Here is a 26,677-nt window from a genome sequence, read left to right as displayed (position 1 = left end):
TAATTAGATTAATAACAAGGGATGTTCTTGAGACGAAATGTAAAGACCCATTTAAAAATTAAAAACTAGCAGAAATAAATTCATTTAAGAAGCCATATTAAGACAAACATATATTATAATTAATGAATAAATTACTGTCAAAATGGACATAAATTACCAGAAACAAGTGATGGGCTGCCACCCTCATCCTTCCCTGAGGACCCGTGTCATTTGGGCTTTAACGCTTTACATACCAAGCCTATCTCGTCAATGTTGTTTAACAAGCTGGGATTTTCTGGGAATCCCCGATTTTTTTCGTTATTTCTCAATTTTTTGTTCTGCAAGATTGTTCAAAATACTGTTTTTTGGATGTTTGGATACACATTTCAGTTCATTTCAATTAAATGGAAGTGGTTGCTTAATGAAAGTAATATGCGTTTTGACCTGTTTTGTTTTATTTATTGCATAATGTTCTTAAAAATCGAAATACTTGTCAAAAATTCAAAAAAAAAAAATTGTATTTGCAATAACAGACTTGTTTTATCATTCTGTTATGGTCCTCGTTTTTACAACTTTCTCCCTTAAAATCCGTCTCTTTTAAATGACTAGAAAATAAAGCGGCCAAATGAACGTATCAATCCGGCTTTGGTTCAAGCACAAACAAAAGTATAGCCTTAGACGTATTTTAGAGGGACAGCTACCCTGTACTTGTTTTAGTCAGATAATGTTCGCTATGATTTAATTGTTCATGTCATTTCTGCTTGTTTCAAGTTTCATTTCTCCATTTGAAGAAATTTTTGTTCGTCTTAAGTTTAGTTGCTGTTTACTTTTAGTTGAATTATTTTGTTTGTTTTTAAATTTAGGCCTACCTGTGGTATAAGATTCATGAAATGGCAAAGGGGGCAAAGGGGGCAAAGGTGGAAGAAATAATAGGCAAAAAGAATACGAATCCAGTCACGCTTTCGGCTTGGTATTTTTTCCTTTTTAATTAGTGCTTCAAAGATGAGTTTGCAACGGCTTTAAAAAGAAGATCAGCGATGGGTTTAGTTGTAACCACAAATTGGTTTGGGTCAAAGCCCTGGTTGTCCACCGCAAGAAAAAGAAGTAATTTCGACACGAAAGCAAAGGCCCTTAAAACATTGGCTTGACATCTTAGACGAAACTTCCATGTCAATTAAACCCATGTGTTCGCTCCAGGAAGTTTAATTTCCGACTTGTCAAAAGGTGGCTTAGATTACATGCGTGAAGGCTTCAGATTTGTGAGTTTGAGTTAATAGTCATCTGCCTGAAGTTGAACAATCTGTCGTGTCACGGTTTTTCTATAAATTTACGCATAGTTTTCAATTACTTTCCTTTTGTCATTCCTCAGCCCCTAAGATCCAGACTTTGGGCAACGGTTCAAACTTCAAAGGGAAACAGAAAGAAACAAAAAAAACTATATTACGGACCAAGTTTTCGAGACATAGCCCCTGAAATGTCGCAGTTTTAGTGACTTCTGTCCATCCTGATTTGAGTGAGGGGTTTGTCACTCTTCATCAGCTCGGGGGCACTATTAGCTTCGCTACGTGTGACACACCTCTACCATGTCGTACTTTTCCGTGTCAAATGTGGCAGGCTTCCTCAATGCGTTGCGGGTGTCACCTGGTGCGAACTATTTTTCAGTTCTTGCGTTTGCGCCTATTAAAGCACGAGACTTGCTTAAAAATATTCTTCGGCCTCGCCCTGCATAAATTTGTCTATTTTTATCCATGTAAATTAACATGGCGCTTCTCATAATATCCTAACGGAAATGCTATTCCTTGTTTATTGCAATCTTAGGATTTCACATCTCTTGCATTAGACTCGGAAGAAAAGGATGAACACCTGTGCATAATTTTTCCTCTGTAATTACCCTATATTCTTTTTTTCCAATTTTGAGCATAAAATTACAAACAGCTATAGAAATGTTAAGATTCATCTCTTAATGCCTGGAAATGTTTTATCACATCTGGTTTATAAAACTAAATAAATGAGGACTATTTGTGTGAGGAAATGCACTCTCTTCAAAACAAAGTAGATTATGTACATTCTAATTTAATGTCGTCTTTAATCTTCGCCCTTAAGGTGATGCGGTACCTTAAAAAGATCCGCCCCATATCATCCGCTATAAACTTTTTTAGTTTGTGTGGCCAAACTGTTTAGAATTGATTGAGCTTAGGTAAGAGATCCTACAATAGAAAGAACTCTCCCGGAAATCATAGAAAAACCATTTTGTCCCATTTTGTGTCGGAAATATAGATATTCCGATTTAATATAACTCATATCATAAGAAATTGTATATTTTGTTTTTTCGATTAAACGGAGTAGTTTTCCTTTTAGATTTTCGGAAAGGCAGGCCATAAAAATGTTCTATCATACCTGCTATGAAAACGATAAAAATCAGTTCAAATGAAATATCATTCGTAGAATTTGAATGACTTGGGAGTTTTGTATGGCGCTACCCGCTTTGATTGAAGATCTTGCCGACTCAGGGGCGTAATATCTATGTTGTAGGTACATTGAATAGACAGCGCTTTGCTTAAAACTTAGTAAAAGAAAATCTTTTCCTTTATTTTAAACCACACTGTTGTTAGCTTTTCGAACTCTTGATACATTCAAGGATTCTCCATAATTTTTTTACCGAAAGTTTAAAGAAATTTTATTTGATTAATTGGGCGGCTTTGGGAGCCCCTCTGGTGCTGGGATATTTCCCTAATGGGTCTAATTTCCCGAATAGATTCGGGATGTATATTAATACCTAAAAACTAGCGCTTTACTGAACACCCGATACTGCCACCCAAAAGTAGAATGTTCTTTTATGATTAGAATATCCCATAAGAACCAGAGTATAAGGCATAAGCAGAACAACCAGGGCTGTCCCCTTGACAACGTTTCTGAGCTTTCCAGATAATTTTGATGCAATAAGACCATTCTATTAATGAGTCAATGATATTCGGTTAGAAATTAGATCGCATAGCAGAGATAGGAATTTGGTCGAGGCAGGTACATTCCGTTTTGAGTCTTTCCAGAGCTCTCTGAAGAGTAAGAACTATTCAAAATGTCATTGAACTCGTACTTGACCTACGTTTTTATCAATTGATATCAGACATTGATATTCTCCTAGTACTTACAACCTTTTTATTCAGTTCATCTAATTTGCATCCGCTAATGAAAATAAAATAATTTTTCTTAATATTAATGTTATTTATTTACTTCTTCTTTCTTTTCATTTTTTCCACGAACTTAATAAGTAAACAAAAAATTTGACTGATCCAAAAATTGAACCTGCGACGGGTAGCTTAATAATACCTTCCCCGGCCATATTTTAGGCCCTGGATTCATCCAAGAAAGTTTCATTCGCCCATCTCAACTACTTTTCAAGGAAGCATGAAGTCCCTCAACTAGAACTTTACAAAATTTTTCACTGACGTCACCAATCAATAGAGGCAGGTCGATTGGCAAATCTAGAGTTCCTAATTAAACTTCGCTTTTTTGTACGAGATGAGTTTAAGGCCATCCGATACCTTAAACATCATTTTTCTAGCCCCAGCGTCGGCTGACCGTCTCATAAACAAAGGGTCCATTAGGGAAATTTTCAGCACCACTGGGGACTCCCAATGCTGCCAAATTAGTCAAATAAAATTTCTTTGCACTTATGGTAAAAATTGATAGAGAATCCTTGAATGTATCAAGAGTTCGAAAAGCTAATGAGAGGCTAGTTTAAAACAATGAGCTAGATTTTTAGATATATCTTGCCTGATTTGCGAAGAATTTTTTTTTCGTTTTAAGATATAACTTCGCTCTTACTTTTGTGAGAGAAACTGTATTAAAAAACTCAAATAACCTACTAAATGAACGGCCGAGAATTTTTTCAAAATGAGGCGAAGTCTGCAAAAACGTTAATCGGATTTTTTAAATTCTTTAAATTCTGATTATTTTTTGTTCTGTAAACGGTTGTAAATTTATTTGTATTTTTGTTCCAAACATAAAGAGCAATCGCCTGGAGATGTGCCGAATAAATAAAGTAAACGCACGCAAATTATAAGAAAATTTAGAAACCTGCGATATGAATGCAATTAATTATGATATGTCTCAGGGAGAACGGACTTGATAACTTTTTTCTAGGGAGCCCAACCTTGTAAATTTCCGAGAATTGATGGGAAGGGGAGTAAGTTTGAAAATGTAACATAAATACATTCTAAAACCACATTGGCTATACATAATGTACGAAACAAAGAAAAGAAAGGATATAATAAATCAAAAATGAAATCAAATAGGTGAGAAAAACGAGAATTTTGTCAGCTAGTAGCAAAATATGAAAACGGAAACAGTCAAATATTTCCACCAAGTCGTCCACAGTGCTCAGAAAAAAACAACAAAAAACAGAGACAAAATTTAATATTTTGAAGTGAAGTCTACAAGAAGAGAAGTGACACTGAATGTAAAAAAAACAGCCAGAATATTCTAGCTGGTTTTTTGAAAGTATAGTGATTTTTACGATTGTCTTTTTAACTTCATTTGTAGCGGTTCTGACGAATTTACCCCTCTACCGACCCCCCTCGAAACAAATTTCTATATGGATTGCTCATGCTTCTATTTGCCAACTGCTTTGTAGCATAAAACAATTACTCAATCTAAGCCATCCCCCACATTCTGCCGTCCCTATGTAAAGCACTTGAGTTAGAGTGCTTTTCAGCTGGGAGACCAAGGGAGAAATATTGACATTGCTCGAAGGGTGAGATAAAAGTAAACAAGATATATCGAGAACTGTCTTCGGTTCTCAGAGGCGTTCGAACAGCGCCACCTTCAACTTTCATTACTTTATCCTTAACTGGATCTCTCAACAGTCCGGAAAGTTATGCGTCCATTCTGAGATTAAGAACTTAAGCCCCTAATGCCTCAAATATGGCCCTAGACTATCTAAAAAGTTTGCAAATTTTAAATTGACTTTATTTGGTGTTATGAACCAATTGTTGATGGGAAATCAGCCAAAAAATTGTGACAAATCCACAAAATTAGCTAACTTTTGTTTTATAGCCTAGGGCAAAAAAGGGCCAAAAATATATTCATAATTTGCTACCATATATAGGTTTGTTCGGAATGCGACTGTTTACCCTATGGTGTAATTACTTATAAATATTTTGAATGAGATTACCTCTGACAATATTGATAGCACCTCTGAAGTAATTCAGTCATAAATTCCTGGCTAAAATTTTTCGACACCTTTTTAGCACTCTTGCTGAAATTTCTATTGATTCGAATTTTCATTTCCTTCTCCACGGTTTCTCTTTCTTTTTGTCTATCAACCTTTGTGGTCTTGAGCTTATTTACTGCCGCTGTACCTGAAACTTAAAAAGAAAAGTGCAAATTGAATTTTGCGGGGTTGACTTTAGACAGATTGATGCGGACAGTCATTTTTCAGGTCGTGTTTCAGAGGGAAGGGATCCGGGGCGTTATTTGCTATTGGGGCAGGGGTAGGGAGCAACTGTCCCTCCCAGACCTCGGTTTACCCCCCTCCCCAGCTGAAATATAATTTCTTCAAAATTTTGTCAAAACTAACATAAGCCTGTATATTTCAAGGATCAACAGAAACGGATCAGTTTTCTTTTGCATATATTTACTTTTATAATACTATAAAGTATCTTTATAGTATTATATAGCATTTTCAATGTACCAAATTACTCATTTTACAGTTTTTACTGACATTTTGACTCGATTTGGGAAAATTGGTTCCAACTTTGCCTTCCCCCCAGGATTTTGACGAAATTCTGCTACTAGAAGGGATTAAGGATTTCTAGAAGGGTCCTTGAAAATTTATGTATTTAGGTTTTTTACTGACGTTGCATAGCCACGCTTAAACTTCTAACTCTCTCTCATTGGGCATGGACTTTCTATTTATGAGCGCCTCATCTCATACCACCTACAACTTTTGTTGACAGATGAGCTACTGGACTGCTGAGAGATCATAGCTGTATTTCTAATGTCAACTTCACGCTTGATTTATGGACCCCTACTTTTTTTAATAGCTTTTATGTGATGACAGATATTTTGCAAAAGGATCTGTTAGTAATTAGTCTTTCACAGGCAATGGTCCTGTTTTGTGAACTTTTTGTGTATTTTGGTAGCTTAAAATATGTCTGATCATTATGAAACCAGACTGTTCGGCTCTATTCGGTGTATGGCGGTTTAAATGTTTTAAATTGTGCTTCCATAGTTTTATTTTCTGAAAAGAATCGTCTCTGAAAAGAAAAAAAAGAAGATCATTTTCTGAAAAGAGAAGTAAGTCGCCCCAATATACTTTTGTTTTGAATCACTTTCCAATAGAACTTCCTGTATTTTTATTTTATTCTTTAACGTCATTGAAGAAGCCACTTACTAAATCTTTTCTCCTCATATTTTGTCTTCATTGGGCTATTTTATTACATATATAAATGGTGTCAGTAAAATTACATCGCAAAAATAAATTCTAACGGATTTCTAGTTAAGGTCCTCATAATTCGTTAAAGAGGAAACATAGAAGCACTTTCCAATTTTATATCCTCCACATATCAGCGACGTATCCCGAGTTGAATTTTCTCGTTTTTTCTAGAAATCACTTGGTTCGACTTTTGAACGCAAGTGTTTTCAACTGAAAGTAAAGAGCAACATTAAAATGTAAAACAAGCAGAAATTATTGTGTATATGAGGGAACTAACCCTTCCTCAACACTAGTCTTTAACACAAAATTTCTTAAAAATGCTTCTTATTAAAATTCGACGGCCCTTGTGTTTGAGCCGTCAATCTTAGAGAATTGTGATAAAAAGTCAAACTTTAGCGTAAAGGGCGAGGGTTGAGGAAGGGATAGTCCCCTCATATACGGAATAGTTTCTGTGGTTTTAAGTTTTAATGTTGCTCCTAATTTTCAGTTGAAAAAAATTGCTTTTTTTAAAATTTAACACTGTTTTTTAAATCGTGCCAGGATATCCTTTTACCTCCACCTCCTATGTAAAATTTTCTATGGAAATCTCCCCTGGAAAATCCCCTCGCAGAAATCCCCCTCCACGAAAAAACTTGAAAAACGAATATTTCCCAATAATAAATACTCTACGTGAACAGTGGGTAAATTGCGTAACTTAGAGCTCGTTTCTCAGGGATGCTGGGGGTCACGTCATCCCCAAAACTATTGTACCTTGCAACTATGTTGAATCAGATGGCTATCAAAATTTGTAACGGATATGGTATGGGAGGGGGCTAGTTGCCTTTCTATCTTCTTGATACCCCCCCCCCCCCAAAAAAAAAAAAAAAAAAACAAAAAACACTAGAACTTCTGATTTCCGTTCGAATAAGCCCTTACCCGATCTTCAAGGACGATTGGTTCCGTAAGATCACCTCTGGGAACAAAAACAAAACAAATATACACGCATTCATGATCTTTCTTCTACCAAAGAAAAAGGGAAAAGAAAAAAATATACAAAATTCTGCATTTTAGTAGGTTGGAGCTTGAAACGTCTGCAATAGGGTTCTCTGAATTGCTAAGGTGTGGTTTTCATTAAGGTGACTTGACTACTTGGTGGTGTTTTCCCCCTTTTTCGAAAACCAGGCAAGATTTTATCTGGCTTGTAGCTTATGACGGGTAACATTAAAATTGGGTCTAGGCGTTCTTTTACAATTCCAACATTTCCATGTAAGGGCTTTAAACCTCTACAATGGGGCTCTGATTATTTTGTACTTAGGGAGGAAGGGAGATGCCTCAAAGGTTGCATTTTAATGCCCAAACATCCCAACTCTCATTCAGCCTTCAGATAAATACAGAATTCGTTCTAAGGGAGAGATGAAGGAGGCTGAAGTTATAAATTGATATGTAATTCCCAGGGCCGTATCCAGGGCTTGTTTGGGAGGGCTGATTTTTCGGGGGGGGGGGGGTAAAAAGTAAACAAAGTATCAAAAATGTGAAGTTGATATTTAATCTCTCTTGATTTCTGGGAACATTTCTTTTCTAAGCTGTTATTACGACAGTTAAGAGTAACATTAAACCCCAAAATGAGCAGAATTTTTTCCGTATAGGAGGGGGATTTCCCCTTCCTTATCCCCACCTCAACCTCGTGGTCACAGAAACTTCTGAGGGTGCTCATGACGTCGGAAATTAAAAGTTCTAGCCCTTTTCTATGTCGCAAGTCATTGGAGACCAATCAGTCATGGGGAGGGGGGTATATTCAGGGGGGTGGGGCATACGCCGGCTCCCGTTACAATTAATGAATTTTACATAATTGAAAACGGTATAAAAAACCAATTCTTTTGATGTATCTATTGTTATTAAAATTCCGTTTTTAGAGTTGATGTTACTATTGGGCCGAGTCTTTCCTCACTTACAGTTCTTTACCACTAATTGTTTGATATACCACTTTCTTAATCTATTGGCAAAATGTTCGATGGCTTGTCTCCCCCAGTAAAAATTTCCACTCTTGCCTACTACCTTATACATGCCCCTGTGTGCGTCCTTTATATTTTTTACTTATTATTCTTGTTTGATATGTAGAAAGGTCCTAACCTTAGTGCGGGGTGGGGGGTCAGGATTACGTATTGGGCGAAGAAATAAAGCGCGAAAAGGCGCATTTAAAGCCACAATGTTCCCAATTTCAGGCGTCCCGTATTTTCTCCTGTTTTTATACTGTCTCCCATCGAGAGGTAACTTCGCATCTTAATCAAAACCAAGAAACGAGAATTGACAAAAATCTGCCCGATTCAAAATCAAAAGTGACTCGCCATTTTGGGATCAGTATCGAATTGGGACAAGGCTAATTACTATGTTTTTTCATCCATTTTTTTTTTGGTTTACGTGTCTGCTCAATTGGCTACTATGAATCCATTTGGCATTTATTGCTAGCTTAATAGCCATTGAAGAGCTCACCGACAAGCACCCGATAATTTACTAGAGATATCTTTCCTTCTGATAATTTGTTTTCGTCGGGTAACTTTAACAGCCTATTTATTTTTCCAGACGGGAGAATTGGAATCTTTTCTCGTCCTTTGCCTGCTGGCAACAATTAATAACCGAGACAAAACAAGAGGCAAAAGATCATTGCGCTTTAGGCGACCTGTATTCGTCCGCTGTTTTGCAAACCCTGGGTCTTTTATCAGAAGATGTCCAAAGAATATACAAAAAGGTATTGTTCTGTAATTATTCGTTCTTTTCAGCGTTGTCAGATTTGGCTAATTTCTGCCAATTAATGGGCTAACGTTATAATTTTACTGGGCTTGTACAGTTGAATTTTAATCGTAAGATTTAAAGAATATGCCCGGTTAAAACATTATTGCAATCGCTTGTAGTTTGGCCAGTTGGATTTCAAAGATTTATCCCCAGTCTAGCCAAGGAGTTTCTTACTTCTAAAAATCAGGTACACCACGAAATGTATGATGGAGGTGTGTCAAGCTTGGCGCGAAGAAGTTTTGCGTGGCGTGAGCATACCTAGACTAAAATGCGTCACAAATGAGGAAACAAATAGTGCTTGGAAATGCGAACCATGCAGTCCCTTGCAGTGCGAACCTTGCAGTACAAATTTTTAGAGGCGTCACTTAATTGGATTTTATATAATACCCTCTATGCAGAGAGGTTGCTCACTCCACTACTTAGGTTTATCTTGGAATGGGTGTTATTTTTCGCCAAGCTTGGCACGTTTTTTTCACCTCATGTCCCGTCAGACATACTATGCCAAACAGGGTGTTTGCCATCTGGTGTGCATAGTTTTGAAAATGGATACATTCTCAGCATCTTTGCGAATGCTATAGGCCGATAGTTCTTTATCTAGATGTCTTACTAGTCAGACTGATCGGGGAGGAACCGAGAAGTGTCCAGCTAGAATAAACGATTCTTTGAAGCTGAATAAAGTTTGTTGTGCCGATACGTGTAACTGACTGTGACATTCACACCAGCCCGTAGTGCTATGATCAGTAATTCCACTATGGGCTCCACTGTTTTCTAATACGAAAACGTTGAAATGCTTGGTTTCCAGAGGAGTTTTTTTTCGTTTTTTTAGAAATTTTGAAATAGCCTAACCTTGCTTCAATTTATTTATTTAAATTAAAAAGAATAGTTCTATCTCGCCTCGAATTAATCAGTAAATGGATTGAAGAATGCCGGTCCTTTTAAAATAACAGGCAAAACTCTTATTTAAGACATAATTGTCATATAATTAAAAATATTCCTATTATTGTATTTTTTTTATTAGAGGAAAAGCATTGTGGTCTAAAAAAAATATGCAATTTCAAGATCATTTTGTAAGGGGGAATGTCAAATGTCTAAAAATGTCCATTCAGTACCCAACTTGTTTAACTCTTCATCAGCCTTCAGGAAAATGTAGATAGGGGTAGGGGTGGGTGAGCAGGAATTAACGTGTAATCATAATTAAAATTATTCCCGTTACTCAATTTTCTTTCAAACAGTTCGTCGTAACGAACTGTAGTAAGGAGCGACCAGGCTCAATAGTAACCGAAACTCTAAAAAAATGGAATTTTGATACCAATAGTTACATCAAAAGAATCGCATTTTAATGCTGATTTTAAATATATAAGTTTCATCAAGGTCAGTTATACCCATCAACAGTTACGAGCCTGAGAATATTTGCCTCATTCTAGAAAATAAGGGGAAACACCCCCTAAAAGTCATAATCTTAACAAAAATCACACCATCGGATTCAGCGTATCGGAAAACCTTGTTGTAGAAGTTTCAAGCTTCTATCTACAAAAATTTGGAATTTCGCATTTTTTGCCAGAGGACAGATCACAGATGCGTGTTTATTTGTTAGTTTTTTTGTTTATTTTTTTTCCCAGGGGTGATCGTATCGACTGAGTGGTCCTAGAATGTTGCGAGAGGGCTCATTCTAATGGAAATTAAAAGTTCTAGTGCCCTTTTTAAGTGACCCAAAAAATTGAGGGCACCTAGGCCCCCTCCCACGCTCATTTTTTCCCAAAAGTCACAGGATCAAAATTCTGAGATAGCCATTTTATTCACCATGTCTTTAGGGACGACTTACTCCCCCGCAGTCCCCTTGGCAGAGGCTACAAGTTACAAACGTTGACCTGTGTTTACATATAGTAATGGTTACTGGGAAGTGTACAGACGTTTTCAGGGGATTTTTTTTTGTTTAGGGGGAGAGTTGAGGGGGGGGGGTTACGTGGGAGGATATTTCCATAGAGAAACTTCTCATGGGGGAAGAGAATTTCAAGGAAGGGGGCGCAGGATTTTCTAGCATTATTGGAAAAAAAAATAATGAAAAAATAAATGTGAAAAGTTTTTTTCTACTGAAAAGAACTACTGAAAAATAGTTTTCTACTGAAAAATTATTACGCATATGAGGGTTTACCTCCTCGTTATACCTCACTCTTTACTCTAAAGTATTTTTAGTAATTTCAGCTATTTATTCTACGGCCTTTGTGATTCAGAGGTCATTCTTAAGGAATTGGGACAAAATCTAAGCTTTAGTGTAAAGAGCGAGGTATTGACGAGGGGGCGAATCCCGTCATATATGTAATAAAAACATGAGAATACAAAAGTTCTTTACGTAAGCTAATTTATAAGTTACGTATATCTTTTACTAATAAAAAGATTCGTAAAAAATTAAAAGTTCTAGTTGCCTTTTTAATTAACCAAAAAATCGGAGGGCAACTAGGCTTCCTCCCCCGCTCTTTTTTCTCAAAATCATTCGATCAAAATTATGAGAAAGTCATTTAGCCAAAAAAAGAAAAAAAATTGCAAATTTCGTGTTAATTATTCCTCTGCGGAGAGCTAAAATTTAACATTAGTTGATTCAAAAACATTCAGAAATTAAATGAAAAAAACAAGTTTTTTAACTGAAAGTAAGGAGCGACATTAAAACTTAAAACGAACAGAAATTACTCCGTATATGAAATGGGTTTTCCCTTTCGCAATCTCTCGCTCTTTACGCTAAAGTTTGACTCTTTGCCACGATTCTGCTTTTTAAAACAATTAAAAGCTTTAGCGTAAAGAGCAAGAGATTGCGAAGGGGACAACCCATTTCATATACGGAGTTATTTCTGTTCATTTTAAGTTTTAATATCGCTCCTTTTTATTTTTTTCACTTTTTCCTGTTATATTTGGCCATCAGTTTAGCAATAGAACTGTCAGGGTTAGCAATCTTAAATTTATAAATCACCTGATATTCCTGTCAGGGCCATATCCAGCATCTATGCTCGGGGGGGGGGGGGAGTACAAAGTGTTTTCAAAAACGCAGCAAAAATTTTGTTGTATATATTTTTGTTACGTTTTTACAAGTTGGACAAACATCTGGGGGAGGGGAGAGGTGAGCTAAAGTCAATGCTCTCTGTCATATAAAGTAATATGTCAATGGCTGCAACACAGAAACACAAAGCCCTGTAAATTGAATCCCAGGAGCATATTAATCGGCCGCATTCTGCGATTTTTTTTTGGGGGGTAGCAGAATAATAAAAAGGTTCGAGTGGGAACAACAGTAAGAAATAACATGAATTGCCAAAAAAATTCAGATTTTTTAGGTGAGGGTGGGGGGCTTTACAGAGCTGAGGCTCCTTCGTCGTCCAAATCTAAAACAAGAAAAAAAAAGTTAATTAGCGATGTTTCAAGTTATTTGCAGAAAAATGATAGAAAAATAGACTCTAAAATAAGAAGAAACAAGAAAGCATGTATATATTAGCCCCAAAAATTCAAATCCGAATACCATTCAATTACAAATCTATTTTTTCATTTCAGAATAGGTCTAGCCAAGTTGTATTCAGTTTAACTAAAACCTGTTCCTTGGATCCAGCAAAGACTGTTGACTGTTCTAAGGAGTTTTGGGAAATGTCAGGATTTTATTTCATGTACAATATCTCTCTTTTCGACGTTTGATGTATCCGAATATTGAAATCAATTTTTTTGAAAGTATCTTTTTTTCACCTGATATAGTTTTTTTGGTGATTTAGAACTAAAAAAAAACTTGCTTTTAATTTTTGTTAAAAATTTGGCGGAATGTAAGATTGAATGACTGGTAAATGAACTTCAGTAATATAACTAGAAGAGTCATGAATATCTATCTATAGAATTGGTTCCACTGAAGTTGTAAAGGAAGCAGAACCACTGATTATTTTCGCTATTCACGAATAGTGCCAATTTGTCAATTTGTTAGCCAAAAAAAATCTTTTAAAAAACCTTTTTGAAGGAGCAGAGTTTGTCAGTGACGTCATAATTTCATAACAACTTCGATATAGGTATTTTCAAAAACCTTTGTCGTATTTTTAATTAATTGACTAAATCTTACTTTTTTTTAGAACTAGAGATTCTCTATTAAAAACCATCTCAGCTGCGGTAGATTTTATTGGCTAGCTGTTAAAAGATGCATTCTATTGACGAAACGCCGCCATTTTGTGAGGTCCACAAATTCGCTTGAACATATCAAGGTTACAATGTAAGGACTGCGACGGAATATCCATCTGCTACTGCAAATTTGACTAGCAGTAAGGCCAAATCTATGGCTATTTTTCCATAAACCGAAAGATGATTGTCCTGGAAAACAGGTGTAGAGTACGGGGAACTTTTCCCTGAAGGGGCTGAAATCCCAAAGAATATTATGGTTATTGTGATTAAACGCAGGTTTTTTTTGCATCAGGGAATGCTGTATTCTTGGGGATTTACAGGGTTCGAACCCCTCCCCTCGAAATTTTTATATGAATTGTAAAAAGTAAAAACAATGAATTAAAAAATTTTTGTTGCGCGTCTTTTTTTATAACACCCCGAATAAAATCTTTGGAACGCCCTTCACCAGGGTCGAGCACCTCCCTCTCCAGATAATTTTAAACTGCAATATTGGAAAAGGTGCATTTTACTTTGAGCAACTTCACATGGCATTGTTGATGAATATTACTCAATTAAGACTCATTAGAGTGCAGCTTCTTAAGCAAAACCTGAAAAAAGTGCATAGAATTGATAAAGATCTACCATAAAACTCCGTATTAAAACATGAATGATGTCTCACTGTTTGCTGAGCTCTTTGTAAAAAACACTCTTTATCTGGGATATAATCAAAGTAAGACAATAATATATTATCTAATTAATGCCTGAAAACCAGTTTGGAACTTTTTCGCATGTCCTACAAACCTTTTTGAATATTTAAATTAAGCTTTTGTAGTTCTTCTCAGCAGGTAATCTACTTTTATAGTAATATCAATGGAAGTGTGTTTCCCATTGTTTGACATGGTTGGGGAAATAAGAAACACTGGCATTATATATGAGGGTTATTGTTAAACTACACAATCTTTATGCAATATCTGTTATATTCATGTCTCTTTGATTGGTTTTTGCAATTTATTCAGCCTTCCAAACCATGACCAAATATGAGTATTATGCTGAGTAGGTAAAGGAATGCAAGCCCTTGAATATAGTATTGGTATTTTTTTGGGGATCTGTTAATATCCATTTTAAATGCATTGTTATAGACATGTTTCCATTGTCCTGTTTATTGCTAGCAATCGATGGCAGTCATCTGTAACGCAAATTTGAAACTCCATGATTCCCAACATTGTTCAGAAGCAGAGGCACCGTTTGGGGGTGGGGGGAGGGGTGCGCAAATGCCCACCCCAGATTTTTCAGGGGCCCCAAGTTTCCACCAAAAAGGGCCCTTTGCCGGCCATAATAATTACACTATTTGCTATTAACCATTGTAAGCTTTGAAAGTAAGTTAGATAAATAATTAATTTCTCAAGTTCTGTCAAGTGCCCATTTCCTAGATGAATATATTAATATTATAAATTCTGAATATTTGCAGTAATTCCCCTAAGTTGACAGACTAAAATAGGTCAGCTCCTGGTCTATCGTTCCTTAATGGAATCGTTCCTTGTTATCTTCCAATTGCACTAAATAGAAGCAATTATGCTAGCGACAAAATTGCTGTCTCAGCAGCTTTAGGCCGTCGACTTGGTTATTTCTCGATTGTGCACCTGATTCAGGCCACAGGAAGCGAACTCACCGACCTGCGTTCAGATGCTTCATTTGTATCGCTTTTCGAGAAGGCTAAAGAGTTTGCGACAGAACTTGAAATCGAACTACCAGCTGTGAATGGACCCGCGACTAGACCCTCCTCTGTTGGTCAGAAAGGACGACCTTGAAGAATTCAAAGGATCACCAAGCATCGGAAATAATTTGTGACAACTTTGACGCTAGGAATGAATTTCATCGAATCTGGAAATTGGACTGCTGCTTTGGTGGATGATATGAAGCGAGAATGCTTCGAAACCTTTGACCATCTACTAGCTGAATTTGACAGAAGGTTCACAGATAACTTGCCAGTGCTTAGTACACTCGAAGCTTTGGATCCAAGCTCAACCAAGTTTATTGACACAGAGCTGCTCAAGCGTTTCTCTGCTCTTTACGGCTAGCTGACGACATTCTTCTCGAATCTCAAGCTGGTATTGCCAAGCGTTTCTTGCTCGACGAGGAGAAAAAGCCGGAAAACTTCCTAGACATTGTCGACCATCTTCAGACATTACCAGTGGCTTACTCAGAAGATAATTAAAGCACTTCATATTGCTGTCACCCTTCCTGTGACAACAGTGAGCAATGAGCGTTTGTTTTCTAGCCTAGAAATAGTGAAAAACTACCTGCGGTCTACAACAGGAGATGATTGTCTCAGTCACCTCCTTTTGATATTTGCAGAGAAGGATATAGTAAAAAATTTGGACTACGACCAGCTTGTTGACGATTTTGCAAAAATGAGACCTTGGTGGTTCCCCTTGTTATCTTGGTTTGTTTTTCCTTTGTATAAATATATTTGATCTGGAAGATTTCTGCTGAAGGAAAACCGAGATTTTGGTTACAACCCTCAGCATAAAAACGAAGCTTACTTTCACCGACGTATTGTTTACTAAAATAAGAAAGTTTCTCGCTGAGGAATGCCAGCCTGTAGTCCGGTCGAATTTTCCACTTTCAGTTTAATCACTTACCCTCGTTGATTGTATTCTTTGTTGTTATAATTAATCTTAGAGGTCAGTGTGGCTGAGTTCCACATTCGGTTACAGTACATTTCCAAGCAATACACGGGTGCTGAAAATGGGCTTTTACTTAGAATATTCGATCGATGTACTGTTTCTTACGCGACGCAAAATGAATCGGGGGGGGGGGGCAGATGGAGTTCATGCCCACTCCAAGATTTGGCCCAAATGTCGCCTCTGTTCAGAAGGATTGTCCGGAACAATGCTGGATATTTAGGATAATTTTTGCAGTTTCAGATCACTTTCCATAACCCTCTGATTTTCAATCATTTCAGAAGGGATCCAATCCTGCGAAAGCTATCCATGGCTTATAAAAAAGTGTCTTTGGCTAGACAACCACTATATTTTTCGACTGTTATAAGATCTTGCACTTCTTTAAAATCTTTCCCCTTACGATGACTGGAAGAATGTCCAGTGGTCAACCTATCTTGTGGATTACCTGACCCTTCTTAAAAGAGATTTCAATTAGAAGAGGAATATGAGGTGGCTTAATTATTGCCGAACTCGAATTACTGGACCAATGTAGTGTCTTGTAAGTCAAAAATAGCTATATTTACTCAAAATGGGTAGATTTTATGTCAACAATTAAACTAGAAGTGTCTTCCAGATTAACTCTCATTTTGAGCTTTTTACGCTAACGTATCAAAGGCCGAGAGTTTGATAATTTTTTAACTTTGGACTTAAGGACTTGCTTGGTATTTAGGTTGAAGCCGACCGAATCTCACGTAATATACTTTAAAAGGCTTGGCTTAGTAATTTCCTTCTAAGAGTGGACATGTTCGCACTAGTTGAAAATAGTTTTTGAAAAAGCTCCAGCTATTTTGCGAAAAAGAAACAGCAGATCATTCTCATGTTCATGCTCTTAAAACGCAGACAAGTTTTCATGACTGTCTAACACTTTACTTTGGGTCATCTGAGGTCTATTACCGATATGGCACTTGTGACGAGGCTGGAAGAGCAAAGACCGCATATGGTAAGAGCTCTAGCAAAATTCTAAGAATCAATAGATTGATTTAAAAGGAAAATCAGAGGCTTAATGCTGGTCGAGATTTAAAATAAGAGCTGAGTCACGAGGTCCTCCTAAATATCAAAATTCATTAAGATCCGATTACCAACTTGTAAGTTATAAGTACCTCATCTTTTCTAATTTATCCTCTCCCTTCTTCCCCAGATGGTCGAATCGGGGAAAACGACTTTATCAAGTCAATTTGTGCAGCTCCTTGACACGGCTACCAATTTTCATCGTCCTAGCACGTCCAGAAGCACCAAACTCGCCAAAGCAATGAACCCCTCCCATGTACTGGAGAGGATCCAGTACGGTTACGTCAATCACGTATCTACGACATTTGCTTATTCTACCCACCAAATTACGTCCCGATTTCTCCACTAAGCCTTTTCCAAGATTTCCAGTTTCTCCCTCCAGCTTTCCCCAATGTCAACAGATCTGGTCGGGATTTGAAATAAGAGCTCTGAGACATGAGTTCCTTCTAAATATCAAATTTCATTAAAATCCGGTACCCGTTCTTAATTTAAAAATACCTCAATTTTTCTAATTTTTTTTCAAATTAACATCCACTAGCTCCTCCAAAGGGAACGGATTCGTTATATTTATGTCAATCACGTATCTATAATTTGTGCTTATTCTTCCCGTCAAGTTTCATCCCAATCTCTCCACTCTAAGCGTTTTCCAAGATTTCTGTTTTCCCCCTCAGATGTCCCCAGATCCGATTCGAATTGGAAATTTAGCATCTGAGACATAAGATCCTTCTATATACCAAGTTTCATTAAGATCCGATCACCCATTCGTAAGATAAAGATACCTCAATTTTCACGTTTTCCAAGAATTCCGGTTTCCCCCTCCCATTCCCCCCAATGTAGCCGGACCTGGTCAAGATTTAAAATGAGATCTCTAAAGCACAAGATCCTTCTAAATATCAAATTTCATCATAAGATCTGATCACCTGTTCGTAAGTTACAAATACCTCATTTTTATAATTTTTTTATAAACCGGGACCGTCAGACCGTCCGACAAAATTTGCGATCGCTGTATGTCATTTGGTAGATACCAAGTACCATAAACACCGGCAACGAAAAATCTTCGAAACGTATGACACCAAACCATTTAAAATGTGACTCCCTTTTGGTTTACGTAGCTGACTCAGATAACCAACGTACTGTCAATGTTTGAATGTTTACGGACGAAAAACGGTGTTCATATTAACTAATTGGTCTGTTTTATTTATTTTTGCGGTTCAACTTGGCAACATTGACGGAATCTGATACTGCTATAAAATCTTCTTAATTTTGAAACAACCAAAATAAAAATTTCACCATGGTTTTCAGGTATAAAGATATCTTAGACGGATGCAGGGAGGTGAAAATATTTTTATATTCTTATGATATGAGTGGTCTCAAAAAGTTGAGGGTCAGGTCACAGGGGCCACACTAGCCACAGCTAAAGAAAACAAAACAACAGTGACAATATGGCACCATAACCCGGGAGGCTGTTGGTACGTCTCGGAGCGCGGTCTTTTGAGATAGGGCTTTCTTTTTTATTTTCTTCTTTTCCCTTTGCTGAAGAGCCTTCCTAGACAGTGTCAAGGTGTCCTCCATTGTTTTTGCCCGTCTGGCATCAATATGTCAAATCTTGTCAGTACATTCCACAAGGCACCCGCCCCATGGTCAGAAACTGAGCAGGACAACCAGTGAGTAGATGATGACTGAAATTAGCAGTACTAGGCCCCTATTTTTGTCTAATGCTCAGAGGCACCAGAAGAAGTTTGTCTCCCCTATCCCTTTGATGTCCTTGGTACTTTAAGAAAATTAAAAACTTACTGAACTAACTCTGGCTGTCAACGTATTAGTCTACTTGCAGAACATGCCAACCTAGTTAAAGAATGTGCTTGTGCCATTGTATTAAGCTGGGCGGTTTCCCATTTCAGATGGTCCTCGGCGCCATATTTATTGCGCTGAATGACGAGCCTTAATGACCAAAATAGAGTTTTCACCATGAAAAAGTTTTGGTTAGGCCAATGCTATTTTCAATGTTTCTGACGCCAACTCCTTATTAACGAGAATTTGTAAACTGGATGTATCAATGGTGAGTGAATATGCAGATTTACTTTTTGCCGAAGTTTGGTTTTTCTCACCTCATTGTTAAGCACTTTTGCTTAGTACTGTATTAAATTTGTGATTTTTGTGTTTTCGAAGCAAATTTAAGAGGTGTGTCTCAAAAATGCTTGTTTTTCTTTGAAAACAGCTCATAAATTAACTTTAATTTAATATTCAAATTAAAAATCTTACAATTAATTTGAAATAGAACCTCCACTGCAATTATAAATACAATAAAATGAATGAATTCACCACACTGAGAAAAAAAGCCTAATAAAATCTTATCTGGGTTTCGAACCGATATGAATGGGGATTCTGGGATTTATTCTACTTAGTTGGTTCTGTTTCAATTTCAAAGTATTCCGGCTGGAATGAAGTGTGTGACGGTTTTTTTTTATTTTTTGAATTAACCTCTTTTTTTTATCTCAGATAACCAAATAGATGACGTTGTAGTATTTGCAGCACCCGCCGTCGCGAATTCTATTATTTAGCAGTCCCTTTATGATCCAAACTTTACAGAATTTGTATTGGCATAATTGGCCTAATTTGTTCAATTAATCCTTCTCTCAATCTTAATTCTTTATCCAACCTTCACGCAATGAAAAAAATAAAGGTGGCCAATGATATCTGGACAAGTGCTATAATTAGGCTCATACAAAATTGTAAAACTCTCTGCTCACGCCCCCATCAATTATTACCCCCCCCCCCCCGCCCATAAAGAGACCTACGCATGTGCTAGCTTCTGGTAGAAATTAATTTGTACAACCGTTTATTGAGTATTGTTTTTCAGTGTCGTGAAATCAGCCAAGAAACTCACGAAGAACTGTTAAAAGTATTGCACGAACTGCAAACGGGTTTGAAAACACGACAGACATATGCTACGGAATGGCGTGCAGCTGTATCAAAACTGAAAACAGCAGAATCACAGAAAGCCAAATTAGAAGCATCTACACCCAAAGAAAAACTTGACAAGTCCAAAAAATATAAAGTGATAGAAAAGGAAATACAAAAGGTATGTTTATACTGAGCACTCTTAACATAAAAGTACTATCTGACGAAGGTGCGTACCGGTTCATCTTTTATGTATGTGGGGGGGGGGTACTAATGTGTAGATAATGTGGCCTTGAAGTCCATGTTCTTCCCCGTACATGGACACGCGAAAAAAGACTATCTTTAGGTAGCACTTGAACAAAGGGAGAATCTTACCCTGTCACCAAAAAATGACAAAATTGTTCGGAGAATGTCCCTAATTTGGCAAATTATTCTTGTTTGTTCTTATTTGACATTGCAAGCCTTTATTTCATCATGAAGTTTGAGATTGGGCGTCATATTTAGCTCCATCTAGTCGTGCTCAGTGAATTTTCTCTAAACCAAAATACAAAACTGCCAAAAGAAAATAAAAATTTTCAGTTGTTGATCTAGTAATTTCTCATTGTCTGTCACCGTCCTCCCCCTTCTGTTTGTTAAAATGTAATTGTAATAGCGTCCTGCTAATATTCTTTACTGGATTGAAAGAGTCTTGTTATCTATTGCTTGGGTCTAGGTCTAGATGATGTAAAAGAGAAGCAAACCCTCACGTTCATATGTTGTAACCCTTTACTAATAGGGTGGTTGTGGTAGAAGTGCTATTACAGAATCTTTTGCAAAGTATTAATTTGAATTTCTTAAAACAGTCAAACCTTAGTGTTAAGACCAAGGTGTTGAGGAGGGGACAAAGCTTCATATGCGGAATAATTTCCGTTCGTTTTGATTTGTATTACAAGGTTTCAAGAACGAATATTTCTGGCTATATTAAAAAGATAGTCGGCGCATAATTGTCTAGCATTTTAAATTCGTAACCTTCTGCTGAAATATGTTGATACAGGCTGATATGCATTAAGGAATCAAAGAAGTGGTTTTGAATGATTTAAGAAGATTTAATACCTTAAAATAATTTTTGTGAGCCTCGTTGTTGGCTGACCATCTTATAGGGAAAAGGCCAATTAGTTAATTCTCCCAGGGGACTTGCCATCATTGAGCTATTGAAAATATTTGGTTTGATTATAACATTTGATTAAATGACAATGAAATTTTATGTCCCCTGTGTCGGTAAGGTTTTTAGTCAAAAGGGGTAGCACCATAGGGAACTCTCAAAGTGCCAAATTGCCCAAAGGATATTCTCTTTTATCTGTTTAATAACGTTTTTTCTAACAGGCATGCTAGAAATTTTTTAGGGAATGGCCTTTCCTGAACTTTTCAAAGAAAGTTCTGCTCTTTTTAATCATAAAAACAAAATTCACACATTGTAAAGGTATAAGTTTCAATAAAACTGAATATCTATCTCTGGCACAAAACGGGAAAAGCTAAGAGATTTTTTGAACATTGCTGGAAAAATAATTTTCAGCTTTTAGTTTTCTGTCATTTAGTCGAATCTCTTGTGCAAACTCTAGAAGCTATGGCAAAACAAAGTAAGAAAGTTTAATGGACGAAATAGAAGGATCCTTTAAGGTATTGAATACACTCAACAAGAATGGGAAACTACCGCAGAGTTAATGGGATGCTTTGAAACACATGGGCAGGGACTTTTTTCAAAGTAAAGTAAAATGAGAGGGCAGCATAGTCCATATCGTCAAATAGTTTAGCCACATACTTTTTCTCAGGTGTCTGATCCCAGTTATATATTGGGCAGTACTTTTTGTCCGATAATAGTTCTCTAAGATATTTGACCAGTTTTTGAATAATCTACTACCCGTCCATTCCTTCCCCCAAAATGACAATTGAAACTGTTTGAACGGTTGTTATTTCCTAGAAAAAGAAGGAAAATAAACAGTTAAAAACACAAACAGTTATGTGCTGTTGGTGCCTTCTTGCTCTGAGATTTGAGTTGTATCCCTCCCTTAGGATCTGGTAATGATTTGTTTGGGTATTTGAACATAAATCATAAAACTTTTGCTTGTATGAAGTAGGATCTGTCCCATTTACATACCACTGTTTGTGTCCTAGTATATACCATGAAGTATTGATAAACAATTTTTGCGATTATTTGTTAATGATATCATTTTTCCTTGAATACCAGCTTAGAAAAAGCTTGCAATCTGTCTTTCTTTTGGCACTATAAATATGCGATTTGGCTAAACTTTCTTAAAATTCTCAAGGAAAAAATTAAAGGTAGAATACTTTTCAGACATGTTGCCGAAACTCTCGAGTATTTCCTTAAAGAAAAAGAAATTAACAACTGTAACATAATAAAATATCTTGGTTGACTAAGTTGGTCATTTTGGAAACTCTATTTTATGGTTTTGGGGTGGGGAAGGAGCATATGCAGCTGCGTTGGTCTCAGGTGGCCTAGTGCTGCAGTGAGTTGAGTTGTAGCAGCAGTATTTTATGATTTGCTAGCAAGTTATCTTAGATGCTAGACGGTAAGAAAGTCACTGGTCATATTTCGTTCACCTTCTAATCACATTGGAAATTTTGGACCTAACCTTTGATTAAATTTTCAAATTCCTACCACCTGAGTTTTAAGTTTGGGTCTTCAAGATCTATGAATCTTTTCTATTTAGGTAAAAGTTGCGAAGTTTGGGCGAGCGACGATTTATCTCTCCCCTTTTGTGGTTTCATTCTGTCTCTGTAGAATGTCACTTTAAAACTTGACATTTTAAAATCTACGAAAGAGGAGCTAATGCGAATGTAAGTAACTCCATCTGCTGCCTTGTCTTTGTTGCCAAGTGAATATCAACATGTCACTTTATAACTTGCATTTTCAAAATCCATGAAAGAGGAGCTAATGCGAATGTAGGTAACTCCATCTTCTGCCTTGGCTTCGTTGCCAAATCAGTATTAACATGTTTTCTAGAAGTCAAGATTATCTTTTCTTCAGGTGTGTAAGCTTGAGGTTAACAAAAAGTGGGTTGTCCCCCCAATGGAGTAGGAGGGTACCGTGACGAAAGGGAAATGGAACTTCTTAGGAGGAGGAAAGAGAGAGGCTTTGGATAGATTGGGACGGGGAGGATCTTGCATGGCTGTCTAGTCCTCATGCGGTTTGCTGTTGCAGTAAGTTAGTCGTAGTAGTAGTTTAAGCTTGGCAATGCAAATTTTGAAGGATTATAATTATGGATTGAAATAGTACCATCAAACTTGAATACTTAAAATAAATCTTAAAATAAAATAATTAAAAATCTTATCTATGGCGAGATGTCTTGATATTTGTTGCTTTTAGGACTAGTTTTTTTCAGGACGAGTGTGCTGGCTAACGATTTCTGCATGGGTTGGGTTTCCCACCTATTGGTGAATTGAGTTTTGCCGGTTGAGTCTTACATGGTTTTGATCATGTCTGGCTGTGTTTGGCTTGGCGGATTTTTGCATGTTGATTTTTTTTTTTCGGTTAAGGTTGTTCTGAAACACATGCTAATATTAAAACGGTTTTGAAATTAAACTACCAAAATTCGTGCCTTGACCAATTCGATAGAGTTTACATTCGGAGATAATCGTTTTCTTTTTCAGATACACTATGAGCTTGACGAAGCAAATAGGATTCACCGAAACTTTATTTTATAATTAAACTAGAAAAAGTTATTTCACAGAAAAAAGAAAAACAAATATACACCACAAAATCAACAAATAGCTAAAGTCACATATTTAAACACAATCTTTCACATCTTTCACACAATCATTAGTCACATATCTTTCAAGCTTACGTCAGCGTCCCGTTTGTGATATCAGACAGTTTGTGGTAACGTACGACCCAGCTCAATAGTAACCAAAACTCTAAAAAAGAGATTTTTTTACTGATAGATACATCAAAAGAATCGGATTTTTATGCTGATTCTAAATGTATACATTTCAACAATTTAGACTTGCCCGTCAAAAATTACGAGCCTGAGAAAATTTGCCTTATTTTGATAAATAGGGGGAAAACCCTCCTTAAACGTCATAGTGTCTTATCGAAAACAGTCTAAGTGTCTAAGTGTCTAAGCGACTATCTACAAAAATGTTGAATTTTGTATTTTTTTGCCAGAAGACTGATCACGGGTGCGTGTTTATATTTTTTTTTCAGGGGTGATCGTATTGACCCAGTGGTCTTAGAATGTCATGGAAGGGCTCATTCTAACTAAAATTATAAGTTCTAGTGCCCTTTTTAAGTGACCAAAAATCGGAGGGCACCTAGGTCCCCTCCCACTCTCATTTTTACCCAAAGTCAACGGAACAAAATTTTGAGATAACTGTTTTGTTCAGCATAGTCAAAGAACCTAATAATTATGTCTTTGGGGATAATTTACTCCCCAAAGTCCCCGGGGGAGGGGCTGCAAGTCACAAGCTTTGATCATTGTTTACATATAGAAATGGTTATTTGGAAGTGTACAGACGTTTTCAGGGGAATTTTTTTCTGTTTGGGGGGAGGAGGTTACGTGGGATGATCTTTCCATGGAGAATTTATCATGTGGGAAGAAAAATTCCATGAAGGGGACGCAGGAATTTCTAGCATTCTTAAAAAAAACAACAATGAAAAAATAAATATAAAAAAGTTTTTTTCAACTGGATGTAAGGAGCAGCATTAAAACTTAAAACGAACAGAAATTGTTACGCATCTGAGGAGGTTCATCTCCTCCTAAATACCTCGCTCTTTACGCTAAAGTATTTTTTGTAATTTCAACTATTTATTCTACGACCTTTGTGATTCAAGGGTCATTCTTAATGAATTGGGATAAAATTTAAGCTTTTGTGTAAATAGTGAGGTATTGACGAGGTGGCGAACCCTGTCATATACGTAATAAAAATATACGAATATAGAAGCTCGTTATGTAAGCTAATTCATAAGTTACGTATATTTATTACTGATAAACACGTTCGTAAAAAAAAAATTAAAAGTTCTAGTTGCTTTTTTAAGTAACCGAAAAATTGGAGGGCAAATAGGCCTCCTACCCCACCCGTCTTTTCTCAAAATCGTCCAATCAAAACTATGAGAAAGCCATTTAGCCCCCCAAAAAAATAATATGCAAATTTTGTTTTAATTATTTATATGCGGAGATCCGAACTCAAAACTTGTATTCATTCAAAAACGTTCAGAAATTAAATAAAAAAAACAAACAAAACAAGTTTTATCAACTCAAAGTAAGGAGCGATATTAAAACATAAAACGAACAGAAATTACTCCGTATATGAAAGGGGCTGTTCCCTCCTAAATGCCCCGCTCGTTACGCTAAAGTTTTTTTTTATTGTTTTAATAGTAGATTTGTGAGAAAGGGTCAAACTTTAGCGTGAAGAGCGGGGCCTATAGGAGGGAACAGCCCCTTTCATGTACGGAGTAATTTCCGTTCGTTTTAAGTTTTAATGTCGCTCCTTATTTTCAGTTGAAAAAACTTCTTTTTTTTTATTTAATGAGTAAAATGATCCAGATTGACTCTGCAAAGATAGTTGCAAACAGAGGGAAGTATAATTGACGTGCGCTGGCCAAATTTTATTCTACTTTCTATGATCATTCTGTCCTTTATGCTTCAGGTCTTTTTCCCTTCTTAATAATGGTAGTTTAAAAATAATTGGGATAAATTATTTCAAATTTTGCAAATTTCTTCTGTATCTTCCACCTTGCACAAAAAACCGGATTCTTGTTAGAAAATTTTCAGTTCCTGATATAACTTTAAACTTGGAGATTCTGCACAGAAAACTCTCCGGTACAGCTTCTGCGCGCCTATCTCCTCACCACCGTCTTATCCGTTTTTTTCGTTGATTTTGTGTGTGTATGTGTTTCTCTCTTTGTGTGTTTTTTTTTATTTATTCTTACTCCACCGTATTTATTTCATGTATCGTGTGGGTGAAAAATAAAATAAAATAATAAATAAAAGAAAATAGATAAACACTAATAGTTAGAGCTAAATGGATCGACCGACTTATTCCATGCTCGCTTGATTTAAAACTCAATTGCAATACTCTCCGACATCTTCAGGGATGTAAATTAAAAAATGATTGTAGGTGATTTAATTAGACCACAGAAGCACAGAGAAGGATCAACTTCCCCAATTATAATTTAATTTAGAAAATATGAACAAATTGAAATCTTGCAAGGAGATCTTGAAATTTGATATTTGCTTGTTCCTGATAAAAGCTTCTTTTTACTATATTTTGAGGTAATGACTTTTTTGTTTTAGAGGCGGAATAAGTTTAATGATGCGAACGTGAAGGGATTGAAGTCTCGTAATGAGCATGCTTTGAGTCTTGAAGCGTCAAATGCCGCATTGCATAAGTATTTCGTTGATGATCTTCCTGATATCATGGATGTAAGTTATGTTTTAGTTTTCTGTTTATTTGTTAAGCAGAGTTTAGATTTTTGGGGGTTCGGGCGGATTTTGAGTGAGGGGGGCATAAGCTGACAAAGAGTTAAAATAGGTAAACTGAACCGAAAACACAAGGAATTGTAGCACAAAAGAATCGAGCATATTAACGCTCAATGGCGGGACTGGGGCTGAAGTCAGGGGCGTAATTTACTATGGGACAGGGGGACAACTGCCCCCTCCAAACCCAATATTGCCCCCAGTTTGCTCCCCCCTCCCTCATCTGAAATCTGGTTTTTGCAAATTATCTTGTCAAAGATAAGCCTGCATAA

General features: G+C 36.6%; 1 protein-coding gene across 5 annotated transcripts in view; it reads left to right on the top strand.

Annotated features, from left to right (window-relative positions):
* Positions 1-26,677, top strand: part of LOC136035033 (SLIT-ROBO Rho GTPase-activating protein 1-like) — a 239,328-nt gene that overhangs the window by 105,940 nt on the left and 106,711 nt on the right. For all 5 annotated transcript variants that reach the window (XM_065716632.1, XM_065716633.1, XM_065716631.1 and 2 more), the window contains 3 exons: positions 8,975-9,140; positions 19,892-20,113; positions 26,223-26,351. In XM_065716632.1, the coding sequence (XP_065572704.1) occupies positions 8,975-9,140; positions 19,892-20,113; positions 26,223-26,351 (517 nt within the window). The remainder of the gene's footprint in view (positions 1-8,974; positions 9,141-19,891; positions 20,114-26,222; positions 26,352-26,677) is intronic.

Source organism: Artemia franciscana, chromosome 13 (assembly GCF_032884065.1).
Source record: "Artemia franciscana chromosome 13, ASM3288406v1, whole genome shotgun sequence".
Classification (NCBI taxonomy): Eukaryota; Metazoa; Arthropoda; class Branchiopoda; order Anostraca; family Artemiidae; genus Artemia; species Artemia franciscana.
Note: the sequence above shows the minus strand (reverse complement) of the source record. Positions and strands in the feature narration are given on the sequence as shown.